Source organism: Mastomys coucha, unplaced genomic scaffold, assembly GCF_008632895.1.
Source record: "Mastomys coucha isolate ucsf_1 unplaced genomic scaffold, UCSF_Mcou_1 pScaffold23, whole genome shotgun sequence".
In the NCBI taxonomy this organism is placed as follows: Eukaryota; Metazoa; Chordata; class Mammalia; order Rodentia; family Muridae; genus Mastomys; species Mastomys coucha.
In genome coordinates, this window is record NW_022196906.1 from 36,477,280 (window position 1) to 36,490,079 (window position 12,800).

A 12,800-nucleotide genomic window follows, 5' to 3' on the forward strand; every position below is an offset into this window, starting at 1 on the left:
TCTCCTATCTCAGCCTCTCTATTAGTAGTATTGTTTATTTCATGTTTTTAAAGTATACTATGGTTTTCTGAACAGCTTACATATTTTAAAAGTATTTATATACCCAAAAGTAATGTAGACAATTAAATTGGGAGGGGTCTTGTAAGAGAACAACAAACTGTGAGAATGAATGCTTTGCTTGACGTTTGTAACTCTTGTATCAAGTTACCACAGTAAAAGCCAAGATCTTAAGCTCTACTAAATACAAAACAAACAAACAAAAACACTTTATATATTTATGTTCATTTAAGAAAATATTAGTAGTGATGTACTATTTTGAAATATACAGTTAATATGTTTGGAGTTATTTAAAATTTATATTGAGAAAAACGTTTGTATTTTCAGTATTGCTGCAGACAAGCAGCTACATAAGACTTTTAAATTGATTGTTGTTTTATATCAAACAACTTTTATAATACTCACTTTTATTGTTATAATATTTTATAAATTTTAAAGAATATGATAGAAAAGATATTGTAGGTATTGAAAGGGGGGTCTCTGGGAGAAGTTGGGGTACAAAAGGAAAACAAGAATGTGATTTAATTCTATTTACTTAAAATATGTTTTTAAATGTTAACAAATTCAGATAAATTGAAATCATGTAATTTTTTTCATCATATTGCAATAAAACTTAAAAAAAAAAGAAAGTTGGGTTATAACCTCATTGCTTAGCAAGATATCTAGAGATATCTTGATATGTATTTTTAGAATGATTATGGCCGTTTCACTTGCAGCTTAGCAAGCCAACTTGATGCTTTCTTTGGCTGTGGAGAAACTGAATTTAGAGAAGCACCAGAAACACTTTGAATGGAGACTACAACAATAGATCAAAAGCTCTTCCATCTAAGGAATTGGTGACTGGAAGGCTTAAGTCTTATTCTCTTCAGAATTATTTCACGTCTGATCTTTAGTTAAGTTGTCATGGGTCATGGGGCTATGCTGTAGTCGAGAAGAGCCAGTTTTGCACCCTATAAGATACTCCACAGAAAGGAACAGGAATAGGATGCTACCTGGCCATTTCAAGATACCTTGGGTTTCTCATTACAAAGAACCCAATGGATATGTGTTCTGTTCTTTTCTTTCTTTAAATAACACAGTATACTACATTCTCTGTCCAGATGACAGTTTGTTTTCAGTGGACCTGAGGCTTCACATGAGCTACAATTTTAGCAGATCATGCACTCTGGTCTGCAGATTCATGGGTGAGCTTTTCCAACTCTGCACCAATTGATGTAGGGGCCTCCATCCCAGTTAATCCATGGCAGGGATCTTAAAAATGGGAAAGGAATCTAGTTGGGTTCATTTAAATACCAGCCCCTCACACCTGGGCCACTGGAGACAGAAGACATTTGAGTATAGGAATATCAGGATCCATATGGATTGGGGAATGAGGCATGGGGGGTCTCTTAAGAAAGAAGTATACCCAAGGGTCTGGCTGTGGTTTAAAGGCTGGTGCTCCAGCCCATGGATAGGGAGTGAGTGAGAAGGAGGGCATTGTTACATCCTATGACTCCTCGAAGCACTAGCTTCTCCAGCCAGCCTAGTCAAGAAGTGACTCTGGTGATGGTAAGGATGGCCATCTGCCCAGGTAAAGGGAGTCCTTAAGTCATGTTGGGACACTCCAAGATAATCCCAGCACTTGAAGACAGATCTATCTGAGATGGGGAAGAAGACTAGGGCCTCCTAGAAGAGTTCTTCCTTCCTGTTTCTAGAAGGGTGTTGTTTCTCCTCTCCGGACCTGTCACCTGTGCCCTGTCTGCCTGCCCCACCTCCCTGGCGGTGACCTCCTGAACCTCCCCATCTTCCTCTCTCCACTGGCTCTCTCCAGTTCATGCCTTTCCCCTCTCAGACTCTTGACTACTTCAATTCCATCCACCCAATGACCCTCCTCCCTCTTCCCTATCGTTGTGAACCTTAAGAGCTGTCAACATCAGCATCATTTTAACACACTCTAAAACACATACATTTGGGAACTCCATCCCACATAAAAGCAGGTAGAAGAAAATGAACCCAACAGCTTACAACCAAATGTATCTAAAATTTCTTTGCTTCTGGTTTTACAGAGCAGAAAGAAATAGTTAATTACAATTGGCTGTGATTTCTCAGCCCTCACTGCATGGAAGGGAGTGTTTGTAAAATGAGAAAATCTAACCCCAAAATTGCATCTAAATGAGATGCAGTTTTATGAATATTAAATTTAAAAATTAATGAAGTTGGAACAATGTTCCATTTTGGAGATATTTAATTAAACATGTCTTAATTTAATTTTGCAAGTTTTCTTTGTGCATTGGGAAGCCGATATTTTTCTTTTCAGAACTTAAACATAATTTTGAACACCTGAGAAGATTTTAGGCCCTGAAGGAGAAAATGAATTTACTAATCTAGGTTTACTTCTGCGAGTCCTAGTTAGCTCTCACATGCTGGCATCACCTGCTGTCCTTGCATGTGACGGTGGGTTGCTCTTCTGATAGCACTGCCCACGTTTTGTTTTTCAGCTAAGGGGCATTTCCAAGCCTTGATCTTACATAGCCTTTCTTAGCACTGGATGCTGTCAATCATCTCAGCATTGGGCACTGTCAATCACACTCCCCTTCCTGGCTCTTTATAAAACCACTGCTTCATGCCCTCTCCCAACCTCACCAGTCACCCAGGCTTGCTGTTGGTCTCTTGCCTCTCCTCCAAGCACTGGTTACTACCAAGTCCTGCTGGCTTTATCTTGATCTCCTTCTCTCTATCCATCCCATCTCCTTTCTGCTTCAGGTTTTCCCCAACCCTTGCCTGGATAACTGCATCAACTTCAAAATGATGTCTCTGCACGTAGCCATTTCCTGTTCTACTCCACAAAACTAATCTTTTCGAAATGTAAAACCTGTGACATCATCACTAGCGACACAGAACTGTTTGCATTTCCCAGCATGCCCTGGTGCTCCTGTCTGTGCACTTTGACTCCTTTTAAGCACTTCTGTGGCTTTGGGTCTGAAATATTACCCACAGGCTCATGCATTTGAGCACCTGGTCTCCAGCTGGTGGCACCATTTGCAAAAGGTTGTGGAGCCTTTGGGATGTGGGGCTCAGCTGGCAGAAATGGGTCACTAGCAGGTCAGGTCCCCTCTGGGTCTGACTGGCCTCTCAATGATTCCTGGTTGACCGCCATGTGAATGTGTGCCTCTTCAAATGGCTTAAAGCAGCAGTTCTGAACCTGTGAGTCATGACCCCATTGACAAACCTCTATCTCCAAAAACATTGACATTACAATTCATAACAGAAGCAAAATTACAGTTATGAGGTAGATACAGAAATAATTTCATGGTTGGGGGTCACCACAGCATAAGAAACTGTATTAAAGGGTTACATCATTAGGAAGACTGAGAATCGCTGCTTTAAAGCTTCAGTGGACTGAACTGTACCTTAGCCTTCCCTCCACAGGGAGTTGAAATTTCTTGAAAACTGAAAATCAAATTAAATTCCTCCTCCCCACAGATGTGTCTATCAGGTTATCTGCTAATAGATAGTGCAAAAAATAACTAGTCCAGAGTTTCTTCGAGCACACACACACACACACACACACACACACAAACCTGGCCAACCTCATCCATTATCACTGAACTCAGGGTCACCTTATCTTGGTGGCTTACATGATCATACACAACTCTGTCTGCTCTGATGCTTTTGTGTCTCACTAATAACACATTGTGCATCATTCTAATTGTTTGTACACAACAATCATGTTAGTCACGTTTATGAATCTAGATTTCCCATTAGACTAAATTCATTGGGAAGAACCAGGCCTTCTCTAATTCTCTACCCCACAATCATAGGATATGGCCCACAGCAAGTGCTCTAGGAAAAAAAAAAAAAGACCAGAAGGGACTGAAGAGATGGCTGAGCAGTTAAAACATGAAGGCCTGAGTCCAGATACCAAGAATCCTACGGCATTTCCCTATGAATGTGCTTGCTTGCCTAGAATTCCAGCCTTGGAAAGAACAAGATGCCATACTAGCAAGCTTTGGGTTTGACTGAGAGACATAACGTTAAGAAGGAAAGGTAGGAAGTGATCAAGGAAGATTCAAAATCAACCTTGGGAACTCCAAATACACAAACAGGCAGGCACTCATGCACCTGTACTCCTGAGAACGCATGAACACACACACACACACACACACACACACACACACCACATAAACCTACACACAAAATGAAGAAAAATAAAACAGCAGAAGGAAAGAGATGGATAACCGAGATGTAGAAGCCTATGGTATACAAAACTCTGGATTTGCATTGTGACCTCATCAAATGCACGTGTGTGGTACCTGTAAACCGTGACCACTCTCAGCGAGGGCTCCAGCCAACCAGATGGTCCAGACCTTCTGAAGGCAGCAAAATACTGATGTGGCTAATCCATGACATAGATCCCCGTGTTAGATGAGTGGGGGAGGGGAAGAAGCGACCATGTGATCTGTGCTAAGACGACTCTGACTCTGACAGTCACGCTTTCAGAAGGAGCTGAGGTTTTAACGCGATGCTGGTAGAGACCAGGAGCCACCAATCGGCCCAGTCTTTCTTTCCCAGCTTCTTGATTTTCCTGGCCAACCTGTTAATCATGGCTGCTGGCTCCAGCTTGCTAACTCCTGACTGAGTGGCCTCTTCTTCCTCTTCTTCAGAGTGAGGCCTGTATACCAGCCATGCCTTGAGGAAGTTATTGGAAAGTAAGAAGAAAGAATAGATTGCTGGCAGAGTGAGAGCTGAGAAACAGATGGAGGGGGGAGGGGCACATTCAGAGAGCTAGGCCATTCTGCTTAACACTGTCATCAGTCATCCCCCTAGAAGTCTAATGCCTTTCACAGCACACAGCCATTCGTCGGCTGGGGCTTGGAAAGAGTTTGCTCTGGCCTGCAAGATCCTGGTCACCCTTACAGATGCCTTAGCACCTACAAGAGGAACTAGGAAATCATCTAGTCACTGCTTCGGTCCTCTCCAGTACACAGCAGTACGTAAGCCACCTAGACAGATGGCTTTAAAACTGGGGTTTCCTCCTGACACTGGGAGCCTGGGCCTCAGCTGTGCTTCAGCAATCAGCACACATTAGCTGAAATAGACTCAGACTCCCCTCACAAATCCCTGGTTGGTGAAATACTAGCTCTGTTGTCACTCACAGATTACCCACAAATACAAATACTAGCTCCCAAATGAAAATGCATTATTTTCTTTGTCTCTGGAATGTGATTGGGGAACCGACGTCATCAGGAGATACCGCGGTGAAGAGACTCAAATCGTTCTCACTCACCTGCCCCTCCTTTCCCTCTGCCTAGCTAGGAATCATTTCTTAGATTCGGGTAGCTGTAAATATTAACCCTTAAAACCAGAACTGAGTTCCAAGTAACAGTGTATCTATCTGTACCTGAGACATGATGCATGCTGTTCTCTTTTGGAACAATGGTTTGTAGGTGGGTGAGGGGCAGCTGCACCACACAGAGACAGAGAAAGGACAGACAAGAGTCATAATCTCCACAAGTGACATCATATGTTCTCTTTGATGCTGATGAATAAATCTTTGTGGTGCATTTTCCATGACCTGGACAATGTACTAGGCGCTAAGCTCTGAGCAGTGTCAGACTCTCCAAGAGTATCTGGAAACATAGATTCTCAGATCCATGTGGCTTTCGATCATTTTAGAGTCATATCCCCCTACAGCCATGTGGACATATCAGAGAGGGCCATCTCCATGGGACTCTGTTGCAAACAGCAGCTCCTCCTTTAGCATGTACAGAGTGACCTACACAGCCAGTAACCATCATATTTGCATTGCTTGGCACTATGAAGAAGAAAGCTTGCCCTTTCTGCTTGCCCTCACTGTGACATCCTTCACTTAGACCTAGCAGATTCTGGGAAAAACAGTTGGAGAAAAAGAAGGAAGAAGGACACAAACTGAAAGTCGCATTAGAGAAATCTTGCAATTACAGGAGAGGCACTTCATCCTACTTTCCAAATCTCCTCCAATTATTAGACAGGCTAGAGAAGAGATCCACTGTTCTTACTACATAAAAACATTAAAAAGACAGAGAACGTGGGCTGTCCAACTTTTCATAGCTAATGGGTACTATCTAAATAAATCTGATGGCAGCGTTATGTGCTCTAAAAATATGGAGGCTCCCTTTAGGAGTGTTTACTATGAGCAAGGTTCCATGCTAAGGACTTTAACTCTGTCCTTGAAAACCATTTTAACTTTGATCTTGTAGTTGCCCTTGACAACTTGGGGCTCTTTTCCTGGCAAGGGAACAAAAGTAGAGAATTTAAATTCATTGCCCACGGCTCCACACCCAAATCTAGATTAAAAGCAGAGCCCTCAGCCTTCACACTACAGCAGCAATCCGGCCACTCTGTGATGCCTCCACTACAGTAGATGTTCATAGAACTTAACTGGCATCCTGAAAACTGGCTTTATTTCCCAGAACCTCCAAGGTGCCAGGCATGAGGGATTCTACATACATGCTACAAGTTCACTTCAGGAACCCTTTCTCTCTTGCAGAACATGATGTCAGATGTTTGAAGCAATGATGTGTCAGCTTAACTTGGCTCAGTTTCCAGACAGAGAGAAGTTTGGTCTCCGGAATGGTTGTATTTCTTGATTGCAGATGGGCCAGGTCACCATTTATCTCTGTTTCTGGTCCTGCTGTGTTTTCTGACAATCCTCTGGAGTTTCTCTGCCACCCAGTGTTCAGTGTGACTTGATGGGGTAGGGGTGCTTCCTGGAAGTATCTCCCTGAGTTGCTATCAAACTCCCAAAGTCGGTTCCCACCTTCAGAGCTTTCCAAAGAAACCAGAGAAAGAAGAGAGCCTGCTGGGCTCTCTGAGAAGAATGGGAGGAAGCGTCCCCAGAGCCCACCCCCACTCTCTCTAAGATGTCTCATGCTTTCATTCCCACTGCCAGACAGCAAGCTTCCTGTTATCCAAGAGTTCCAAAAGTCAACAGCACTGCCTCTTTGCCATTCTTGAAAGGGGACCCCGATTTTCAAAGCCTGACGGAGTATTTGTCTTCCTTTGAAGCCCTGATTATGAGCTCGTGTTTTTCAAGATAAAGGTATTTCATTTCCTTGGGGTTCACCCACCACCTTTTGTCCAGTGATTGTTCTGCAAAGCCTTTGGTAATTCAATCCCCTTGCTTGGGGATGCTGGCATCTGAGAATGGCTAGCAAGATTTCCTTTTATAGGAGCAGGGTGAGAAAATAAACAAATAAAATACATTTTTAAAAAAAGGAGAGAAAAAAAAACAGAGCAAAATGAAAACAGCTTGGAATGGAGCCTGGCCTCTTGTTATTTCCAGTCTTCCACAGGATCTGCCATCTTATTTCTCAGTGTTTGTAGGAAGGTAGCTGGTTGCCAAACTTCAGGAGGGGCAGAGAAGAGAGGTTATGATGAGAAGGGGGAAGGTTGTTGCATTTACAAGATCCAAGTTAAGGCCCCGTTAAGAAGGCTAGAGATAGGAGGCATTACCTCAGTGTTCGGATTCTTCTTGGACTTAGTGTCTGAGCTGTAATGCTGGATTAAAAGTAGGGTAAGCATCAGTACCCTTTCTTTGAAATTTTGTGCATTTTAATAGGATAACAAAGCAGAAAAGGATTACATTAGGCTCCCGCGTGTTGTCTGGTACATTTTAATTGAGACCAAAGTGCTGGTAGTTACTGTCAGTTTCAGAGGTCTCTGGGAAAAAAAGACCCCCTCCCACTTCCAGTCACCTCAATCTCTTTGCTCTTCCATAGTCCTCTCATTTCTTTAGGCGCACATGAAAGCCAACTGGTGTAAACTATAAAAAGAACGATGACCCTAGAGCTGCTGGGGAAAGCAAATTAAAACCCTTGCTATTTGAGACACAAGGGGGAAAGCTTCCATGGCTCAACCCTTGGTGGCCATTTAAAGACTTCAAGGAAGAGATCTTTTGTGTCACGCTGCTCCCCCATGTCTGAGTCCTTTGAGCCTTGAGTTAGAGGCAACGACCAACACAATGGGTAATTAGCCAGAGAAAAATGCAGCTGAGGCACACCCCATATCTTCCAGCATGGCCTGTTAAGAAGTCACGAGGAGATTTTGCTTGGCCAAGGAGGCTTGAGCATCTCTGAACAATTTGTCTGGATTTCAGCCATGACAGAAGAAGGGTCACTGCATGAAGCTGGCCAGGCAGCAGACATTGTGGTTTTCATGGAAATGTGCAGAGCATCCTCCAGACAGCCTTGCTCCCGCATCTTGGCTCTTACTATAGAGTTCGCTCTTGTGTCCCAAAGGGCACTGCAAATGCAAGTTAGTGTTGGCAGGTTGGGAAGACCCAGGTGTCTCCTGAGGCACAGTGACCTGGGCATGGTCATTCCACTGATGGCTTCTTTTTCATCTGTCAGTTCTTCCCTCTAAGCCAGAGAACACTTGGTCTCCATGAACACCACAATGAGGCCTCCTGTTCATGCCATTTTATCTTTCTCAGGGGCAGGGGGCTGACTCCCATCTGCTTCTCTCTTCCTTCCACCTCCACCTCTGCTATCTCATCAGTCTCCGTTAACCTCTGTGGAATGGGGAAGGATTTCCAAGCCAACAGCTGCAGAGAATACCTTTACTTTCCTGTGAATGAACGTAACTTCTACCTCAAACTTCAATTTTCATTCTAGTGCCAAGCACACAGATTTCTCAGTAGTTTTTGGTTTAAATTCAGGTAAAATTCAGCATGTTCTCTAAGTCTTTTTCTTCTTTCACTGGGTATACTTTCGGCCGTAGGGTGGGAAGGGACCACAATGTTTCACAGAAAGTGGGTGGACATCTCCCCTTCTACTTTTAAACACCCAGATTTCCAATGCTCTTGTCTGGGAACTTGGGAAACTTTCAGACCTTTTGCTTTCTCTGCTCTCTGTCCCCAAGTGCCTCTTCCCACTCGGATACCCTGTTGTGGTATGTCATATAATTCTGGAATTTTACAAATGCTAACGGTGACAAAAAGATCTCTCTGTAGCTCTTGCAATCCTCAGCTCATTCTGGGAGTGACACCAGAGGTAGATGTCAGCCTGGAACAGTCTCCTAGGCAGGAATAGGCCACAACCCAACATGCCCTGTTTAGGCCATCCTTTTATCTTTTTTCCAGACTTGGTGGCTTTGAGTCTTTGTTTTGTTTACTTGTTAACTTCTGTCATCGGCATTATCATTTTCCTTCAGCACACAACAAGAAAATGTCTGGATTCCAAAATACTTCTCTAGCAAACCCAGAGTCTGACCCTTCAACAGCGTCGTGTCTGCCATGAGTTTGAATTGTTTAGACAGAGCGTCTCCCAAGGCAATTGCTGTCTTTTGGAATCAGAGATGCTCTCCAAATAATTTCTGACACCACATACAGGACCGGCTTTTGCAGTTCCACAGCAGCTTACTCTAGAACCTCCAACATCTACATCTTCCTCAAACTGGCCCATGTGTTGAGCCAAGGCTTCAGTAGCCCCACATAGCCCGCCCCTGTGTGTTGCCCTTCACAGCTTCCCTATCCTTCATTATGCTGCTTATTTGTCTGCGATGCCCTCTTCACACTGTCCTTACCTGCTCAGGTTCTGGGCATTTTCAAAATCTACTTTGTTATACCCAATCTGTAAGCATGTCTAGATATTTTGCTCTGTATCTTCCTCATTATTTTGTTCCGGGGATAAAATGTAACAGTCTCCCCTACACTCAACCCAGACTTTTCCCTGTAGTCTGGCCAGTACTGAGGCTACTTGATAATCTTTCCTGTAATCCTTAATGGTAAGTCTGTATGACTTGCTTTTTCCCAGGAACAACATATCTCATTGTCCCTGAGTATCTCCTGTTGTTGGAGGACTGATTGGCTGGCTGACAGTTGGAAATGAGTCCTTTGTAGACATACCACAGAACAGACCATCCCGGGATTCTCAGAGTAGCATGGGCCATGTTCCAGAGCAGAGCAATAATAGATACTCTGGGCTCTTCTATGAACAGAACCTAGTACTCTCCAGCCTCTGATTCAGCTTCCCAGCAAGTCTAGAGCACGCTGGTTTCTATAGTCATCACAAATGCAGAAGTGGGCTCCGCCACATTAACTAGATGTCTACATTTACAGATTAGCAATGGGTGGAGCTGGGATTTAAATGCGATCTGCCAATGCCCCGTGCCAACTCATGGCCATCCCAATGGGTGGCTCTGGCCTTTGTGAAGGGGGCATTCCAAGAAGCATGTGGCTTCATAACTTCCTAAGAAGGCAGGATTTCTTTTACATTGTTTATAACCATCCTTCTAGAGCCATATCCCTAAGACCCGGCCTGGCCAGATGAAAGTCTACATATAAACACTTAGAAACACAGTGGCTCTGAAAGTCTTGTGGGGATAATCATTCATGCCAAGCAGAAAGGCAAGTGCTTGCTCTCCTTCATCCTACTCCTTCCGAAGGGAGAGCATGCACAGGTAAATCTGTTGCATATTTTAGCGAGGCTGCAAGTAGACTGCAAGGGTGACCAGATTATTTATTGTCCAAGTCAGTATATGTTGAGAATATGAGCTATCCAAAAATAACTAGTAGGCATTAGTGAGTCTGTGCCAGGTGTAATCAGAACTTGCCTGCGTCTCCTGGGTGCTCAGGGACACTCTGCACTCCTTACTGCACAGGTAGTCTGTGGCTGCTTTGCATTCAACCCAATGTAGTGTTCATTCTTTTATTTACCATCCATCCATCCTTCTATCCATCCATCCATCCATCCATCCATCTGTCCGTCTGTCCACCCATCCACCCAACAATCCTTTCTTTGTTTCTTTCTTTCAAGAAAATATCCTATGCTGGCCTTGGGAAGACAAACCCCAAGGTTTGTCTTCTAAAATCTTCACTCTAATAAAAGAAAGTGAGCAAATAAAAAATTAGGAGATACTGTATGGTTGTAGTACAGCCTTGAAAGAAAAAGGTTCGGTTAGGAGGGGATGCAGTCCTTCCTGAGGGAGCCTGGAGAATGAACAGGTGCTCTGGCTCCAGGGTAGATGCAGGATGGGGGAAGCTTGGGGAGTTTCAGAAATAAGAGAGAGTGTTGGGGAGGTGATAGATAGCCTTGAGGCTCCAGGGAACCTGAAACTTATTCTGAGTGAGATAGAAAGTTGCTGAAAGGCTCATGCAGAGGGATGCTATGGTCTAATTTGCATCTTAAACATGAATCACTCTGGCCACTGTCAAGATGCATAAATGGAAAAAGAAGATCAAGCTATTGCAATCAACCACACAAGAGGGAAGAGAGAAGGACAGATGTGTGGGCTTGAATGAGAATGTCCCCCATAGGATTTGCATACTTGGTCTTCAGTTGGCTATACTCATTGGGGAGGCTAAGGAAGCGTGGTCCTTCTGGGGAAAGGATGTCACTGAAGGATGGGCCCTGAGGTTTCAAAGCTATGGGTCATTCCAAGTTTGCTCTCTCTGCTTGGTGTTTGCTATTCAAGATGTGAGTCCCCAGTTACTTGCTCCTGACACCATGCCTTCATTTGATCTTTTATCACAGCAATAGAGAAGAATGCCACTTAGCTATGGGCCAGGCTGGTGACAATGGCACTGGAATTTGAGGGATAGATTCAGATAACATAGCATCTCTGAGGTCTCTGTATGAGGGGACACTGGTGCCTATTGCAGAAACAACTCTGGGATAGGTCTGGTCCCTAGCATCCCAATCTAGGTTTTGGTGTCAAAGAATCCTACAAGTGATTGCTTGGACTTTGGGCTGGAGAGCAAGGCCGTGCTGGTTCTGTCAAGTAGGGGAAAGACGCAAAGGTGCTTACCTTTGGCTCAGTGGTCCTCCTTACCTTTGGCTCTGTGGTCCTCCTCCTTGGGACATTTTCCCCCTTCCCACCACTTCCGCTTCAGAATTTCCAGGCGGTTGTTCTCCTGCAGCTGGAGAATGGCCAGGTCGAACTCGTCCCTGAACACTGAGCCTATGGAGTCAAAGGAAAACCCAGAGTATGATGTGGCTGTTCTTCTAGACACATGGTGCTCCCCTTCCCAGAATCCTTCTTGGCCACTCTGTCAATCTGAACCTTGGGAGGGGCACAGACACAGCAGGTGGCACCTGTCTCCAAGGCCACTCTCTTCTAGCTCCATCTCCTCTGCTAAAAGAAGGGCTTTCTGGTTTACACATCCTTCTCTGCTCCTCCACTTCCTTTCTGCCACATGACTAACATGGCCCTCTTATGATGGGCTGAGTAATGGCTTCCCGGACATTTGTGTTATCCATCTCCCTGCCTAGCACCCCCACTTTCAAACTTAAATAGAAGGCCTATCAGAACTCAACAACCTGCAGAATGACACTCAGGAAACTGGATGGAGATCTACCTGTTAGCCTCTAGGAAGCCACCATGTGAGTTCATGTGACACAAACCTCTCAGTCAAATGTCCAGCTTTCTACTTCACACCTATTCATTTCTTGGGCACTTGTAAATATTGTCACAGTATACTTTATAATCCTTTACCATAAGCAGCCATAAACCACTGAAAGAAGAGCTAACCAGAGCATCCTCTCATCTTTCTATATGGAGAAGCCAGTCACTGGATATCCTCAACTCTCATAGCTGAGTTCACCAGAGCCTATAGCCCTGCCAATCACTCCATGTCCCTGTTGCCTCTTCTCCACCAAACAGGCTTCTTTCTGTTGGATACAATTATTTGAAAAATTTTCCAATAGAATATGGTTGAGGAGTTTTGGTTCTAGAATCCAAGTCTAATCATAAAAAAAAAAAAAAGGGGGGGGGGCTTAAATGGA

At 44.1% G+C, this 12,800-nt stretch overlaps 1 protein-coding gene across 3 annotated transcripts in view; it reads right to left on the bottom strand.

The window, feature by feature from the left end:
- Grik4 (glutamate ionotropic receptor kainate type subunit 4) overlaps window positions 1-12,800 on the bottom strand; it is a 433,126-nt gene that overhangs the window by 7,578 nt on the left and 412,748 nt on the right. For all 3 annotated transcript variants that reach the window (XM_031343459.1, XM_031343458.1, XM_031343457.1), the window contains one exon: window positions 11,848-11,976. In XM_031343459.1, the coding sequence (XP_031199319.1) occupies window positions 11,848-11,976 (129 nt within the window). The remainder of the gene's footprint in view (window positions 1-11,847; window positions 11,977-12,800) is intronic.